Below are 15,743 nucleotides of genomic sequence, written 5' to 3'. Positions count from 1 at the left end.
TAGAAGAGACAATTTAAAATACTCGGATTATTTTCAGTCAAAGAGAAGACGAAGGAGGAAGTTCAACAGTTGTTCAAACATACAAAGCATTTTGATAGAATATATTTGTGGGAGGAGACGAGACACAAATTTTCTGTTAAACATTTTGTCATAAAGTGCATTGTTCCACCCCCCCACACCACCGAGTGGAAGTAACCAAACCACAATACAATAAACCACAAAAGAAGAAACTTTAATGTGGAAGCAATTGGGAGCCCAACAAAAGCATGGACTGGGTCGAGGAAGGGGAGAGATAGAGAGGCATATGGTGAAATGTTAACATTTCAGCAATGTAACTAGCTACAGAAATGTTGAAGTATCTCCAAAAAAATCAGAAAAGAAAATGAATCAACAATCTTACGTTCTTCTGGTTTCATTTCTGTAATCTTCTGTAGCCAATTTTTCCATGTTTGACAATCACAGGGTTCATGGGCTTCTCCCAGACACTCCCTATGGGAAATAATACATGAACATCCTAAAATACGTCAGCTGATATACTCATGCATAAAATATTTGCAGTTACAAATTCATTTGGATCTAAAGATTTAGGAGGTTGGTAGCCCAGTGATGCAGTGTTGCATTATGGCAGTGCACCAAGTAATAGAATGAAGCGTCCTTTACATCAATATTTCAGGCGGATTCTGATCTAAGTTAGGGTACTGGAAGGAACCAACTGAGTGGAGGGGAGATAGTCAAGAAACAAGAAATGCAGTACTGGTTTAAAGTTAACAGCTGGGTTTGTATATTTGATTTGAGATGTCATTTGCCTACCTTTTCTGCAGGAGACTAGAGAGCATAGGGCATATACAGGTAGCAAACTGTGAGAAGGGAAAGAGAGATTTGCAGTGCAGAGCAGGTAAAATGCATTACCTAGAGGTATTTTGCACACATTTTCCCTCTATTTGCCTTTTTATACTCTTTATTTTAACCAATTAGTCAAAATTATTAACCGATGAAGATGTGGCATTTCCAGGCCATTAGCAATGCTCCTCAACTAGCTGCTAGGAGGAGGAAAGAAATACTATGACATTCATCTCTTAAAATCTTTCCCCTGTATTAGAAATGCTACCGCCTCCAATTGGTGGCTTAATGGAACACAGATTGGAAATGGAGTAGAACCTTTTCTCTCTCTGGGATGCTGTTATTCAGAAGTATGGAATAGCTACACTGCATAAAGTTGATTAAGCACATTCACTGGTCTCTGCAGCAGGGATTCCTGAACAAATCAATTACAAATGAATTAAAGTATCAAAAAGCAAAAGGGCAACAAGGTGGCACGGTGGTTAGCAGCGCTGCCTCACGGCGCCGAGGTCCCAGATTCGACCCCGGCTCTGGGTCAGTCTGTGTGGAGTTTGCACATTCTCCTCGTGTATGCGTGGGTTTAGCCCCCACAACCCAAAAGATGTGCAGGGTATGTGGATTGGCCACGCTAAATTGCCCCTTAATTGGAAAAAATGAATTGCCACAACATTCTTTCAGCTAGCAACTGGAAGTTCAAATGTCATCAGTCTCTATTATGGTGATCGTATCAATGTGAAGTGAATTCTGATATCCACTCCAGGACTTCAGCACAAAAAACAATTCTGACACTCCGGTGCAAGGGACACTGCACCATTGGAGGTGCCATCTTACGGATGAGATGTTAAGCTGAGACCTTCTCTGTCTCATTGGGTGCCTGTAAAAGATTCTATGGGACTATTTTAAAAAAAAGCAGGGGAGTTATCCCTAGGAGCAGGGAGACAGAGGCTTTGAGGGTGAGGATGGAGGCAGGCTCTTGCAAGGAGTCAAGGTTGCCCCACGGAAGTTCTTGGGGAGTCCTGTGGTGGTAGCCACAATGAAAACATGGAGGTAATTTCAGCAGCACTTTAGTTTGGGGGAATCGTCAAAGTTGATGTCGATCCGAGGGAACCATGTATTTGAGCCAGGGAGGCTAGATAAGAGGTTTCGGGGATGGGGGGAGCGAGGGATGTTGGAAATAAAGGACTTGTTTTTGGAAGGGCAGTGGTCAAGTTTGGAGGATTTGGAAGAGAAGTTTGGGTCCCGCGTGGGAAGGATTTCAGGTTCATGCAGGTGTGAGAATTTGCAAATAATTTTTTTCCAACCTTTCCGGTAGCGCCATCCTCCTCATTGTTGGAGCGAGTGTTGTCAGTGATGGGGTTGGGGTCATCTGGGCGATCTTTGGGAGAGGTTTGGAAGGAGGTAAGGCATCTTGGGAGTGTGAAGGTCAAGTGGAAGGAGGAGCCGGGGAAGACGCTGGAGGAGGGGTTGTGGTGTGAGGTGCTGTGGAGGATGACAGCCTCAACCTCCTGTGTGAGGCTGGGGCTAATACAGTTAAAGGTAGTACACAGAGCGGACCTGACAAAGTCAAGGATGCGCCGGCTGTTTGAGGGGGTGGAGGATATTTGTGAGCTGTGTGGGAGGGACCCAGAGAATCACATACATATATTCGGGTCCTGTCTGAAGTTGGAGAAATTTTGGAGATCGTTCTTCAGCACCATAGAGGCGATCTTGCATGTGGGCTTAGAGCCCAGTCTCTTGGGGGCCATATTCGGGGTGTCAGACTTGCCGGAGTTACAGACGGGAACGGGGGAAGATGTTTTAGCCTTTGCTTCATTGATCGCTCGCAGGCGGGTTTCTGTTGGGGTGGAGGTCAGCTTCTCCACCCCGTGCCTTGGTGTGGCTGTGGGATTTAATGGAGTTCTCGCACCTCGAGCAGGAGCCACCAAATGTGCGACCACTCATGGAGGCTGCCACCGGAAGACATATTGACACTAATTTATTAATAATGTTTTTCCCCCCAAAATTTAGAGTACCCAATTCATTTTTTCAAATAAGGGGCAAATTAGCGTCGCCAATCCACCTACTCTGCACATCTTTGGGTTGTGGGGGCGAAACCCACGCAAACATGGGGAGAATGTGCAAAGTCCACACGAACAGTGGCCCAGAGCCGGGGTCGAACCTGGGACCTCAGCGCCGTGAGGCAGCAGGGCTAACCCACTCTACCACCGTGCTGCCCTACTTTATTAACAATGATAAAGGAAACAATGATAAGCAAGTCCCTTAATATATACCCTTAATTGTGCAGTGGATTTAAATGAATTAATTTTAAATAGAAAAGAGTACTCAAGTGACAGAATTCCACAGATCTGAAACAAAAACTGAAAATACAGGATAATCTCAGCAGGTCTGTCAGCATCTGTGGAGAGAGAAGGGAGCTAATGTTTCGAGTCTGGATGACTCTTTGTCAAAGCATCACAATTTCTCGGCATACAGGTGCAGGAGCTGACATGCAAAAGTGAGTTACAACAGCATCCTCACTGGCAGCAAAGTACAATTACAGCATTAAAACCGTACACAAGTGTTAGGACTGTGTCTACTTCAATTTTGTGGGAGCAGTTTGAAACAGGAAGAAGGATTTTGTAACTAGGGTGCAAGGTTTCGTAGACAGCAAGCATGTGCAGACTTAACATTCTTAAGTAATTCCAGATAAATTTTCACGTTGTACTACCATTATTTGCAGCATGGCTGACAGGCTAAGCAGCAGAGCCCTGGGAGAAAATGAGACAGTAGGGTGCACCACAGCAAGGAAGGGGCTGAGTAGAACAGAGGTAATCAGAAAACAATTATGGCTACGCTGTGCATTTTTAAAAAGAGTCAGTCAATACCCCAGGTCTAATTGGCCAATGCTCATAATTGATAGGAAAGATGATAATAGCAGCAAAAAGCCCAGAATTCCATGCATTAAATAGAATTTGATGTATTTATTGGCTGGAAATCAATACGACTACAATACTACTTGGTCTGTAATAAGCTATCAACACTGAACATGCATGAAGAGAGACAGTCAGGATGGAAGACGCATTCCAAGGTTAAAGGAATGGTTGATAGAATTCAGAGATCAGACTGATTGAAGGTACATTATATACTTATCCGAACATTTCATAACATCCAAATTGGTACCTAAGATATAGCACCATCTGCTATTTTCCCAAAATCCCTGACAACAGAAAAGCATGTCTATGAAGCAGCTGAATAATTAGGAAATTCTGAAACGCAAATTTCTGTGCACTCACCAACAGAAGAGGTGTCCTTTTCCACAATCCACTGCTGGTGCACTGAGCAGAGGGAAACTCAGCTGATCCATTGTAGAACCTAATCTTTGACAGGTTAGTCTTACTGCCCTTTCACAGCCAGGAGTGGGACACCATCTGATAACTGGATTATTTTCCACAAATGCCTAAAACAAAAAGATTATACTATATTGAATCCTGACAAGTGCAAATATTAAACACCATGGAAAAGAAAAGTGGGTTCAGTGGCTTCTCGTTTCTGGGAGCTAGACCAGAATCTAGCCGAGAGTGAAGTATACCTGAAGCCTTCAAAGTGAAATATTCAGATCTATTTTGTCAGTTTGTTTACAACAAGAGGTTTTGCAAAACATTTATTCAAGTTAAATCTTCACCTATTTCGGAAAATCTCCGTATTACTGCATTTTTATCGATGTTGACTTGCCTCTGTCAAACAGAACTGGGTTGAACTTTGGGCCTTCTTTTTTGTACAACCCAGTTACTCACTACAAAAAAGCATTAAGCTCTCAGAGGAATTGTAAGGTTCTGTTTTAGTTTTGTTTTACTTCACTACATGATCCCTTTAAGGTGAAGGTCATTACATGTGTGGTATTTAACATTTACAGTATTGCGATAGATGTAAGACTTTTAGAAGTATTTTGCAATATTGAAATTTTTATTGCTTAAGTGGACGCTATCATTTGAATGGCAGTAGAGCATTTTCTGACCACAAGGTGCTACAAAATGTTGTCCACAGCGCCATTAGAACGTGCTCTAACTTTATCTCACCAGCCATGGAATGACAGGCTAGTGCTCTATATTATATTGACAACATCAGTGACAATTATACTTAATGATACTGAAGTCTAAATAGGTGCTTGCCCAGTGTTGCAACTCAGGATGGAACTGAATCAATGTATCAGGGCGGACCCTATTTGATCCCCTGGTCTTTGCTGTTGCCCAATTGCAGAATATTTAAAAAATATTCAGAGAGCTCCTGCTCACAGCTGAGATATTGCTGCCAGAAAATGCAGGTGTAGACAGTGGGTGGGGGAAAAAAGTCTGGCTCATCTGTGATTGCTTATTTCCTCCCCACACACATTTCTGTGTCTTTATCTCCAAAGATGCTGCCAGATTTGCTGCATTTTCCAGTATTTTGTGTTTTAATTTCAGATATCCAGCATGTGCAATATTTTTCTTTTACTGAATAAATGAATACCTGGTCTAGACAAAGAAGAATGGACACTTTGGTATATCAGCAATAATCAGTATTGCAAGGAAGGAACAAAAACATTTGAAGGAAAATTCAATTTGAAAAGTTCAGAGTAACTGTACTACTGGTTTCTGCTGCATACTCAGGTAAAAGCAAATGTTTCACAACTTTTGAATCACAGATTTACTATTGTAGAGACTGATTTTACAACTGGTGAAGATAGGCAGTTGTGTGACACTTGAACATTGCAAGTGAGGCCAATTTTGTCCTCATAATATCTACAGTCCAGAACGGTAAGGGGAAGACTGGAAGTGGGCAAAGAGCCTTTCAAGATTGAGAAAGTGGAGGCCCTGCTGATCTCAATGGTAAGGACTCATTATATGACCATGGGGGCAATCGCAGTCACAGAGAGAACGGCGATGGGGGGGGAGAAAGTCTGTGTGAATCGGGAAACATCGTTCTCTCCAGAAGGGAACTTGTGTATAGATTTAGAGGCTATGGGAAGGGGTTTAAATGATTATTTTGTCTCCGTGTTAACAAAGGAAATGGATGATGCAGATATAGTAGGTTAGGAGGAACACTTAGATATCGGATGGGAAAATCATAACGAGAGAGGAAGTACTCGAAGGTTGATAAGTCACCAGGGCCAGATGGATTGTTTCCTAGGCTAATAAAGATGGTCATGGAGGAGATAGCAGATGCTCGGAGGATGATTTTCGAATCCTCACTAGATGCATGAGAGATACTGGAGGACTCGAGAAATGCAAACGTGACGCCATTGTTTAAAAAGGGATCGAAGGAAATGCCAAACAATTATAGGCCTGTTAGTCTTAGGTCAGTGGTGGGAAAATTAGTATATTCAATCCTGAGAGATAGGATTAACAGTCACATAGAAAGGCATGGACTAGTCAAGGATAGTCCACATGGATTTGTTAAAGGAAGGTGTTGCCTTTCAAATTTGATTGAATTTGTTGAGTAAGTGACAAGAAAGGTTGATGAAGGTAGTGCGGTGGATTTTGTATACATGGATTTTAGCAAGGTGCTTGAGAAGATCCTACATGGCAGATTGGTCAAAAAGTAAAAGCCCATGGGATACAGGACAATGTGGCAAACAGGATAAAAAGTTGGCATAGTAACAGGAAACAAAGGGTAATGATCAATGGATGCCCTTGCAAATCCAAAGTCATTTCAAGTGGTCTTCCACAGGGCGAGGTGTTGGGACAATTTCTGTTTGTGTTATATTCCAACGATTTGGACGGTAACGTAGAGGGCACGATTGGGAAATTTGCAGACGACATAAATATTGGCCGAATGGTCGACAGTGTCGATAGCTATAATCTTCAAAATTATATAGATAGATTGGTGGAGTGGGCGATAAAATGACAGATGGAATTTAACAGAGAAGTGTGAAGTCATGCATTTAGAGAGGTCAAACAGTTATAGGGAGTACACAATAAATGGGAATATACTAAGAGAGATAGATGAAGTAAGAGATCAAGTACAAGTACACGGGTCCCTCAAGTTAGCAGTTCATGTTTACAAGATTGTAAAGAAAGCATATGGAATGCTCTCCTTCATTGGCAGAGTAGAGTATAAAAGTAAGGATATAATATTGGAATTGTATAAAACACTGGTGAGGCCACAACTGGAGTAGTGTGTGCAATTCTGATCACCACATTACAGGAAGGATGTGATTGCTCTGGAGAGAGTGCAGAAAAGGTTTACAAGAATGTTGCCAGGGCTATGAAAATGTAGCTACGAGGAGAGATTGGATAGATTGCAGTTATATGCCTTGGAATAAAGAAGGCTGAGGAGTGACTTAATTGAGGTGTACAAAATGATGAGGGGAAGAGATAGAACGGACAGGATGCAATTTCTTTAGCTTATCTTTCCATAGGTGCCTGCAGTGTTTAGCACTCATTCTCCCCGCTCTCCTCCCCGCCCTCCCCCCCCCCCCCCCAATTAACCCAGGATGCAACTGACTCCTGAATTAATCTAGAATTTGGCTTCACTATCACTTTAGTTTTTATAACCATGACTACTTGTCCTGTAATTGCAACTGGAAACGGAACAACCCTTTGCTGCCAATTTAGTGTCTTGGCAAGTGGACAATGTTAATGTCCTGACATTTTAACATGTACATACTGTGTAACCAAAAGCATGAATACTAAATTAAGTAGTGAAGTTCATTTTCAATGTGGCTACTGGTTCCAAAGCTTACCTTAATGTCAAACTGCAAGTAACGTTTGTCCATCTCTCTGGAAACCAAGTTTTCTATGATATCTACAGGAACTAGCTGAAAGCAGTCAAAGGCGGGACAGATTATATTGTGGGCTTCTCCCTCTTGAATCTTGATATTCAAAAACCTGCAAAAAGCATGAACTATTACTGTAAATACTGGGAAAGTGGACTGGGTATTGACATTTAATCACTTGACTTGAAAACAACAAAATCATAAATGGCACAGATTTTGCAATCAGTGATAAATTTCACCAGCTGTTCATTACAGTTGGACAGCCTTTCTATGGGTGTTGTACTGAAACTGATTTGAAATAAGAATCTATTTCAGCACGTACATATGGAAAGGGTCACTTTTAATTAAAGCATTAAACTTAAAAACCTTCAAATTACACTTTGCAGTAACTGTCAATGACATTCATAAGAAATTTTACAGTCAGTCAATTACCTTAAATGTAACTGGCAATGTTTAGCCAGCATGGTCAACAAAAATTAAAATTTCAGTCAATGAAGATTTAAAGTAATCTCGCAGGCTAGAAGCTTTGTACTCAAAGAGACAGTTCCTCATTCTTAAACTACAGTTGCAGCTTGGATAAAATCAAAGGCCCAAATATCCCAGGATCTGAATCGGAAATGGAAATTAAGTTAGGAGATGTGCGTCATAACCTCCCCAAAGTTCTAATGCACACACATGCGCTGAAATTGCCTGGGAAGTTTAACCTTACATTGCCTGGGAACCTCTGTGGAAAATCTCCAACATTGGGATCTGGGTCAGGGGCTTGGGCCAGATATGCAGTACTTATCCGCATATTTACCCTGGAAATGTTATGCTGGTTAATACGTGGTCTAACTCAGAGCACCATAACCGACACCATCACACCAATCATTTCCCTGAGCCAAGCACACTAGTCACCAGTACCACCACCTTCCCCCCCACTTCACCCTCCTAACCTACTGAAAGATTTGGACTGAAAAATACAGCAACTATTGCCATGAAAAGAGGCCACATCCCGTCTTTGTCTGATTTTCTTTTGTCCTGCAATCTTCCTCAGGGATGAATGTATTGACTTTCCGATGCTTCAGCTGGAATTGGAAGTCCTGACTGAAAAGTCACCAACGGGTTGGGTCGCAGAACTCTTCATGGGCAGCATCGATGCTGACCAGAAGATCTGGGCCAAAATGTTTTGTGATTAATGTTGAGGTGTCCTTCTGGCATTTAAACACATTCAAGCATTGGAACTTTCTTGTTAATTTCTAGATTTAGAAAGAACTCAAAACAAAATTGAAACTTAAATCCACGAAAGATATCTAGCGTAATAACTTCTCTTCCCATTCTTGACAGCATCAGCTCAGGAGTCCCTCAAAGATGCATTCTTGTACTTTCCCTTAACTAAATGCTGCCCATGGCAGTAACATCTGTAAATTTACTTATATGCTATTACACCCAGTTCTGCTAAAGGTTGCAAAGTCCAAAGGTCTTTTAACTATGTTGTCAGTTTGCCTGCCCTATCCAACCGTGGGTAATTTTCAACTCCAGTTAAACATTGGGAGGACTGAAGCTGTCATCTTTGGACACCTGCATAAAATTTCTTTAAATACCTCCATGGCACCTCTCCCTTTCTCTGCAATTTCCTCACTGCATGAGGACACTCCTGAAATTCTGCAGTGCAATCCATTCTGAACTCAACGTTTTGCCTCATCGCCGATTTTTTTGCCTTCAGCTCATAAAGTTCCACTTTCTGAAGTTATTTACTCAATCTATCTGCCTCTTCACTTCCTTCTTTATGACACTCAAGAACATGGGTGGGCAAACTGCGGCCTGCAGGCCATATCTGACCCATGGGACATTTTCATCCAGCCTTCGAGCTGTCGTGTCTTGCACCTTGACAATTATAGTCCACCATTCTAGTCTCTCCCATTGGGAAGCCAGACATAAACTACAATTCCAGTGGGGGCCGAGGCACTAAGCATAACTACTGAGGAGGAAACAGGATTTCCTTCCTGCACTTGCTATCCCAGAATTTGCCAATGCTTTCTCCCCAATGTGGTTGGTTGCACCTCTGCTTGTGCCGCTGGGCCTTATCCAACGGCGGGTCTTCAAAAGGCCAGTGGGGATTTGGCGGGATTTTTGAGACAACATCAGCGTGGTTGTTGTCTGAAAATAACTTTTTACTATTCTAAGTGAGATTTATAATGAAATTAAATTCGGAGAACGGTGGAGGGCGAAGTGGACTTGGACAGGAAACGCCAGTGCAGAAGAAAGATGTGAGCATTGCTGTTAAACAACACATCCGCTGGAGATATTCCTGACTATGTTATTCTGTCTACTACAAATCATTATTATTATGATATGGAGTTTTGCTTGTTTTCAGCAAGGAGTTGCTGACAGTCCTATTTTGCAGCAAACCGTTGCTAACTTTTGGAGTAGAGTTGCTCAACCTCTTGCACTGCCTGGCAGTCATCAGCAATTCCCCTGCAATGCTGTCTGAGAAAGCCAAATTTGGATGCTTAAAAACTAGAATTTCAGTTTTACTTTCTTTTGACATTTTTGTTTATAAGTGCTCACGATATTGATAATAGAGGGCAAGGATGTTGGAGGCAGTGCATTGTTCTGCAGTATTGTTTTAACCCTGTTTATTTTAAAATAAAATTGTGTTGCCCATGTTTGAACATGATTTATTTTTTTCTTGAGCATTGATGGTCAATTATACAGTTTTCATACTAAGCTGTGACCCTCAGGTCAAAAGATCTGCCCGTATCTGCTCTTCAAAGTGAAGCGCATGGATTAAGATTTTAATCATTCACTCTAAATAAACCATCATCTTTGGTACAGCATCAAATTTTTCCATACGTCTTGACATGTCTTGGGGACATCTTTCTATGTTAAGACTTAATGAAATCAAGAATGAATTTTCTGTTGCTCATATTTAACATGTTCAAATTCATACTCAAACCTTGTCATCTAGTTTATTTTAAATCACGAGTAAAATACAAAATCTTTAAGGATGCAGCAGCTTCCATTAAGCACTTCACTGATTGGTGTGGGCGATATCTCTTTGCAGTGTTACTGAAGTAGCACTGGATAAATGCTAAGCCCCGTTCACCCATCAACATTGTGCTCATTGATTTACACTGGCCCTGGTTAAGCACTGCCTTGATAAAATTCTCTTGTTTTCACATCTCTCCATGGATTCGCCCATTCCTACCCGTGTAACTTTATCCGAGAGTTGTGGGGCTGGAGAGATATCTGCAGTTCTCCGATTCTGGCCATCTGTGCATTCTGAACTTAATCGTTCCACTATTGGCGGCTATGACTTCAACTTCCAAGATGTCTTGAAACACTTTACAGCCAATTAAGTACTTTTTGAGTTGTAGTCACTGGTACACTGTAGGCAATGTTACCAAATAATGGACAAGGCTCAAGGGGCCGAATGGCTTACTCCTGGCTTCTAATATATATGCTCTTATGTCGTTTGGATGGATGAGATTAGCTGGATCAGATGGTCCTTTCATCCATACCTATCCTGTGAACAGAGGGTGGAATCATGGCTGGGATTCTGTTTAATTTGTTGCTAATGGAAGGTTACTGTGCAGGCTTTGTAGGGTTAAATTGCCAGGGCAGGAGTGCGTAATGGGCTGATAGTGAATCGACAACCTGTTTTACACTGCACATGATTCTTAAGAATCTTTTCCATTTACTTCAATCTTGTCCTTTGTCTACTTACCGATTATCAAACTCTACCTTGGTGCTTTTATGATTTAAAAAAAAGAGATATTGAAATATCTTGATCAATTGTTTTGCATAGTAAATATTGAAACTATGTTCTGGTGAGTTGTAGGAATCAGCAGAGTATTCAGATTTGTTGATCAAGATATAATTGTGAACCATCCAGTCTTTGTCCTTTGGTCTCTTAAAAGTTATGTCGCATGAGACACCCAAGGGCTCTAATACTTCTCAGTGACAGTAAAGACATATAATGTTTAATCATTCAACTTTCTTGCTCAGGAATTATTTGATCTTTCTACTCTGAGATTACGGATCAAATTGAATCTAATGGCACCCTTGTATGAAAAAATTATATTGAATATCATGCACCCAGGCAGAAGAAAGTCTTCTACTACTTCTACAGAATAGAAAATATCTTCTGCAGTTTATCTGTGTTACAAGTATTGAATCATTCACACAAATATGAATTTACTGTCATTGTGTCCAAATTGTGCAATGTACAGAAAATGTTAATGAAGGCTGAGGCAGTCACCAAAATCAGGGTCATCATCTGCAGTCTTATAGATAACTAATGGAATATCTCCGGTCAAATTAACAATATTGAACATTGTTGTTGAAGTTAAATTTGTACCCTCTGGTTTGTTTAATGGTCACGGTGGGATGACCTGTAGGGCACACACACTGCATAATATTTGAACATAGAACAGCACAGTACAGGCCCTTCGGCCCACGATGTTGTGCCGATCATTTATCCTAATCCAATATCAACCTAACCTACACCCCTTCAATTTACTGCTATCCATGTGCCTGTCCAAGAGTCACTTAAATGTCCCTAATGACTCTGACTCCACCACCTCTGTTGGCAGTGCATTCCACGCATCCACCACTCTCTGTGTAAAGAACCTACCTCTGACATCGTCCCTATACCTTCCTCCAATCACCTTAAAATTATGTCCCCTCGTGACAGCCATTTCCGCCCTGGGGAAAAGTCTCTGGCTATCCACTCTATCCATGCCTCTCATCATCTTGTACACCTCTATCAAGTCACCTCTCTTCCTTCTTTGCTCCAGTGAGAAAAGCCCTAGCTCCCTCAACCTTTCTTCAGAAGACATGCCCTCCAGTCCAGGCAGCATCCTGGTAAATCTCCTCTGCACCCTCTCCAAAGCATCCACATCCTTCCTATAATGAGGCGATCAGAACTGGACACAATATTCCAAGTGTGGTCTACCCAGGGTTTTATAAAGCTGCAGCAAAACCTCGCGGCTCTTAAACTCAATCCTCCTGTTAATGAAAGCCAACACACCATACACCTTCTTAACAACCCTATCAACCCTATGAGGGATCTATGTACATGGACCCCAAGATCCCTCTGTTCCTCCACACTTCCCAGAATCCTGCCTTTAACCCTGTATTCAGCATTCAAATTCTACCTTGCAAAATGAATCACTTCACATTTATCTAGTTTGAACTCCATCTGCCACTTCTCAGCCCAGCTCTGCATCCTGTCAATGTCCTGTTGTAACCTGCAACAGCCCTCAACACTATCTACAACCCCAAAGAGCAGAGGTCCCAGAACAGATCTCTGCAGGACACCACTGGTCACCGACCTCCAGGCGGAATACTTTCCATCCACTACCACTCGCTGTCTTCTTTCAGCCAGCCAATTCTGTATCCAGACAGCTAAATTTCCCTGTATCCTATGCACCCGAACTTTCTGAATGAGCCTACCATGGGGAACCTTATCAAATGCCTTACTGAAATCCATATACACCACATCCACTGCCCGACCTGCATCAATGTGTGTCGTCATATCCTCAAAGAATTCAATGTGGCTTGTGAGGCATGACGTGCCCCTCAGAAAGCCATGCTATCTTTAATCAAACTATGTTTTTCTAAATAATCATAAATCCTATTTCTCAGAATCCTTTCCAATATTTTGCTCACCACAGACGCAAGACTGACTGGTCTGTAATTCCCAGGGACTTCCCTGTTCCCTTTCTTTAACAGGGAAACAACATACCCCTTCCTCCAATCATCCGGTATTACTCCAGTGGAGAGCGAGGACACAAAGATCATCGCCAACGGCGCAATCTCCTCCCTTGCATCCCATAGTAATCTTGGGTATATCCCATGTCGGACCCCGGGTACTTATCTATCCTGATGCTTTTCAAAATTTCCAGCACATCCTCCTTCTTAATATCAACCTGTTCGAGTCCATTAACCTGGTTCACGCTATTCTCCTGAGCAACAAGGCCCCTCTCTCTCGTGAATACTGAAGCAAAGTATTCATTTAGGGTCTCCCCTATCTTCTCAGACTCGAGGCACAAGTTCCCTCCACACTTCCCAGAATCCTGCCTTTAACCCTGTATTCAGCCCTGATCGGCCCTACTCTGACTCCGATCATCCTCTTATTTCTCACATAAGTGTAGAACGCCTTGGGGTTTTCCCCAATCCTTCCTGCCAGAGCTTTTTCATGCCCCTTTCTAGCTCTCCTAATTCCATTTTTGAGTTCCTTCCTGGCTACCTTGTAACCCTCAAGAGCCGTGCCAGATCCTTGCTTCCTCAACCTTACGTAAGCTTCATTCTTTCTCTTAACTAGAACTCCACTTCTCTTGTCATCCAAGGCTCCTTCACCTTACCATTCCTTCCTCGTCTCAGTGGGACAAAACTATCTAGCACTTGCAGCAAGTGCTCCTTAAAACCCCCCACATTACTGTTGTGCATTTCCCAAAGAACAACTGTTCCCACTTTATGCTCCTCCGCTCCTGTCTAATAGCAGTATAATTTCCCCTCCCCCAATTAAATACCTTCCCATACTGTCTGTTCCTATCCCTCTTCATGACTATGGTAAAAGTCAAGGAGTTGTGGTCACTGTCACCGAAATGCTCTCCCACCGAGACATCTGACACTTGGCCTGGTTCGTTGCCAAGTACCAAATCCAATATGGCTTCCCCCCTAGTCGACCTATCTACATATTGAGTCAGGAATCCTTCCTGTACACACCTGACAAAAACTGCTCCATCCAAACCATTTGCAGTAAGGAGGTTCCAGTCAATATTAGGGAAGTTGAAGTCACCCATGACAACAACTCTGTTACTCAGGTTTTTCAAAATGCCCAACACATCTTCCTTCCTAACAAGTATTTCCTCGAGCTTACCAATCTGTTTCACACTGTCCTCTCCAACAATATCGCCCCTCTCATTTGTAAATACAGAAGAAAAGTACTCGTTCAAGACCTCTCCTATCTCTTCAGACTCAATACACAATCTCCCGCTACTGTCCTTGATCGGACCTACCCTCGCTCTAGTCATTCTCATATTTCTCACATATGTGTAAAAGGCCTTGGGGTTTTCCTTGATCCTACCCGCCAAAGATTGTTCATGCCCTCTCTTAGCTCTCCTAATCCCTTTCTTCAGTTCCCTCCTGGCTATCTTGTATCCCTCCAATGCCCTGTCTGAACCTTGTTTCCTCAGCCTTACATAAGTCACCTTTTTCCTCTTAACAAGACATTCAACCTCTCGTCAACCATGGTTCCCTCACTCGACCATCTCTTCCCTGCCTGACAGGGACATACATATCAAGGACACGTAGCACCTGTTCCTTGAACAAGTTCCACATTTCACTTGTGTCCTTCCCTGCCAGCCTATGTTCCCAACTTATGCACTTCAATTCTTGTCTGACAACATCGTATTTACCCTTCCCCCAATTGTAAACCTTGCCCTGTTGCACGTACCTATCCCTCTCCATTACTAAAGTGAAAGTCACAGAATTGTGGTCACTATCTCCAAAATGCTCCCCCACTAACAAATCTATCACTTGCCCTGGCTCATTACCCAGTACTAAATCCAATATTGCCCCTCCTCTGGTCGGACAATCTACATACTGCTTTAGAAAAGCTTCCTGGACACACTGCACAAACACCACCCCATCCAAACTATTTGATCTAAAGAGTTTCCACTCAATATTTGGGAAGTTAAAGTCGCCCATGACTACTACCCTATGACTTCTGCACCTTTCCAAAATCTGTTTCCCAATCTGTTCCTCCACATCTCTGCTACTATTGGGGGGCCTATAGAAAACTCCTAACAAGGTGACTGCTCCTTTCCTATTTCTGACTTCAACCCATACTACCTCAGTAGGCTGATACTCCTCGAACTGCCTTTCTGCAGCTGTTATACTATCTCTAATTAATAATGCCACCCCCCCACCTCTTTTACCACCCTCCCTAATCTTATTGAAACCAGGTTCAAGGCTGGTTGTTCTGATGTACGTAGTTTTCTTTTTGGTCGTTGTATAATACTCTCAGTGAGAAATCCAACTCTTTTCTTTTTTATTCCGTAACTGTTACTTGAAACTCCAATAAAAATATTAAAAAATATATATATTGGCAGCCCTAGAGGCACAATTTTTAGAAAGAAGCTAATAAAGGGATGACTTGTGGCGGAGGAGTGATGAAATG

General features: G+C 42.2%; 1 protein-coding gene across 2 annotated transcripts in view; it reads right to left on the bottom strand.

Annotated features, from left to right (window-relative positions):
- The window catches only part of LOC140424963 (ankyrin repeat and IBR domain-containing protein 1-like), a 100,300-nt gene that overhangs the window by 22,406 nt on the left and 62,151 nt on the right, over positions 1–15,743 (bottom strand). For both annotated transcript variants that reach the window (XM_072508696.1, XM_072508697.1), the window contains exons 8-10: positions 7,541–7,685; positions 4,113–4,276; positions 401–489 (exon numbers count right to left, since the gene is read on the bottom strand). In XM_072508696.1, the coding sequence (XP_072364797.1) occupies positions 401–489; positions 4,113–4,276; positions 7,541–7,685 (398 nt within the window). The remainder of the gene's footprint in view (positions 1–400; positions 490–4,112; positions 4,277–7,540; positions 7,686–15,743) is intronic.

This window comes from Scyliorhinus torazame, chromosome 6 (genome assembly GCF_047496885.1).
Source record: "Scyliorhinus torazame isolate Kashiwa2021f chromosome 6, sScyTor2.1, whole genome shotgun sequence".
NCBI lineage: Eukaryota > Metazoa > Chordata > Chondrichthyes > Carcharhiniformes > Scyliorhinidae > Scyliorhinus > Scyliorhinus torazame.
The sequence above is the reverse complement of the archived record's forward strand: the minus strand, read 5'-3'. Positions and strand labels throughout refer to the sequence as shown.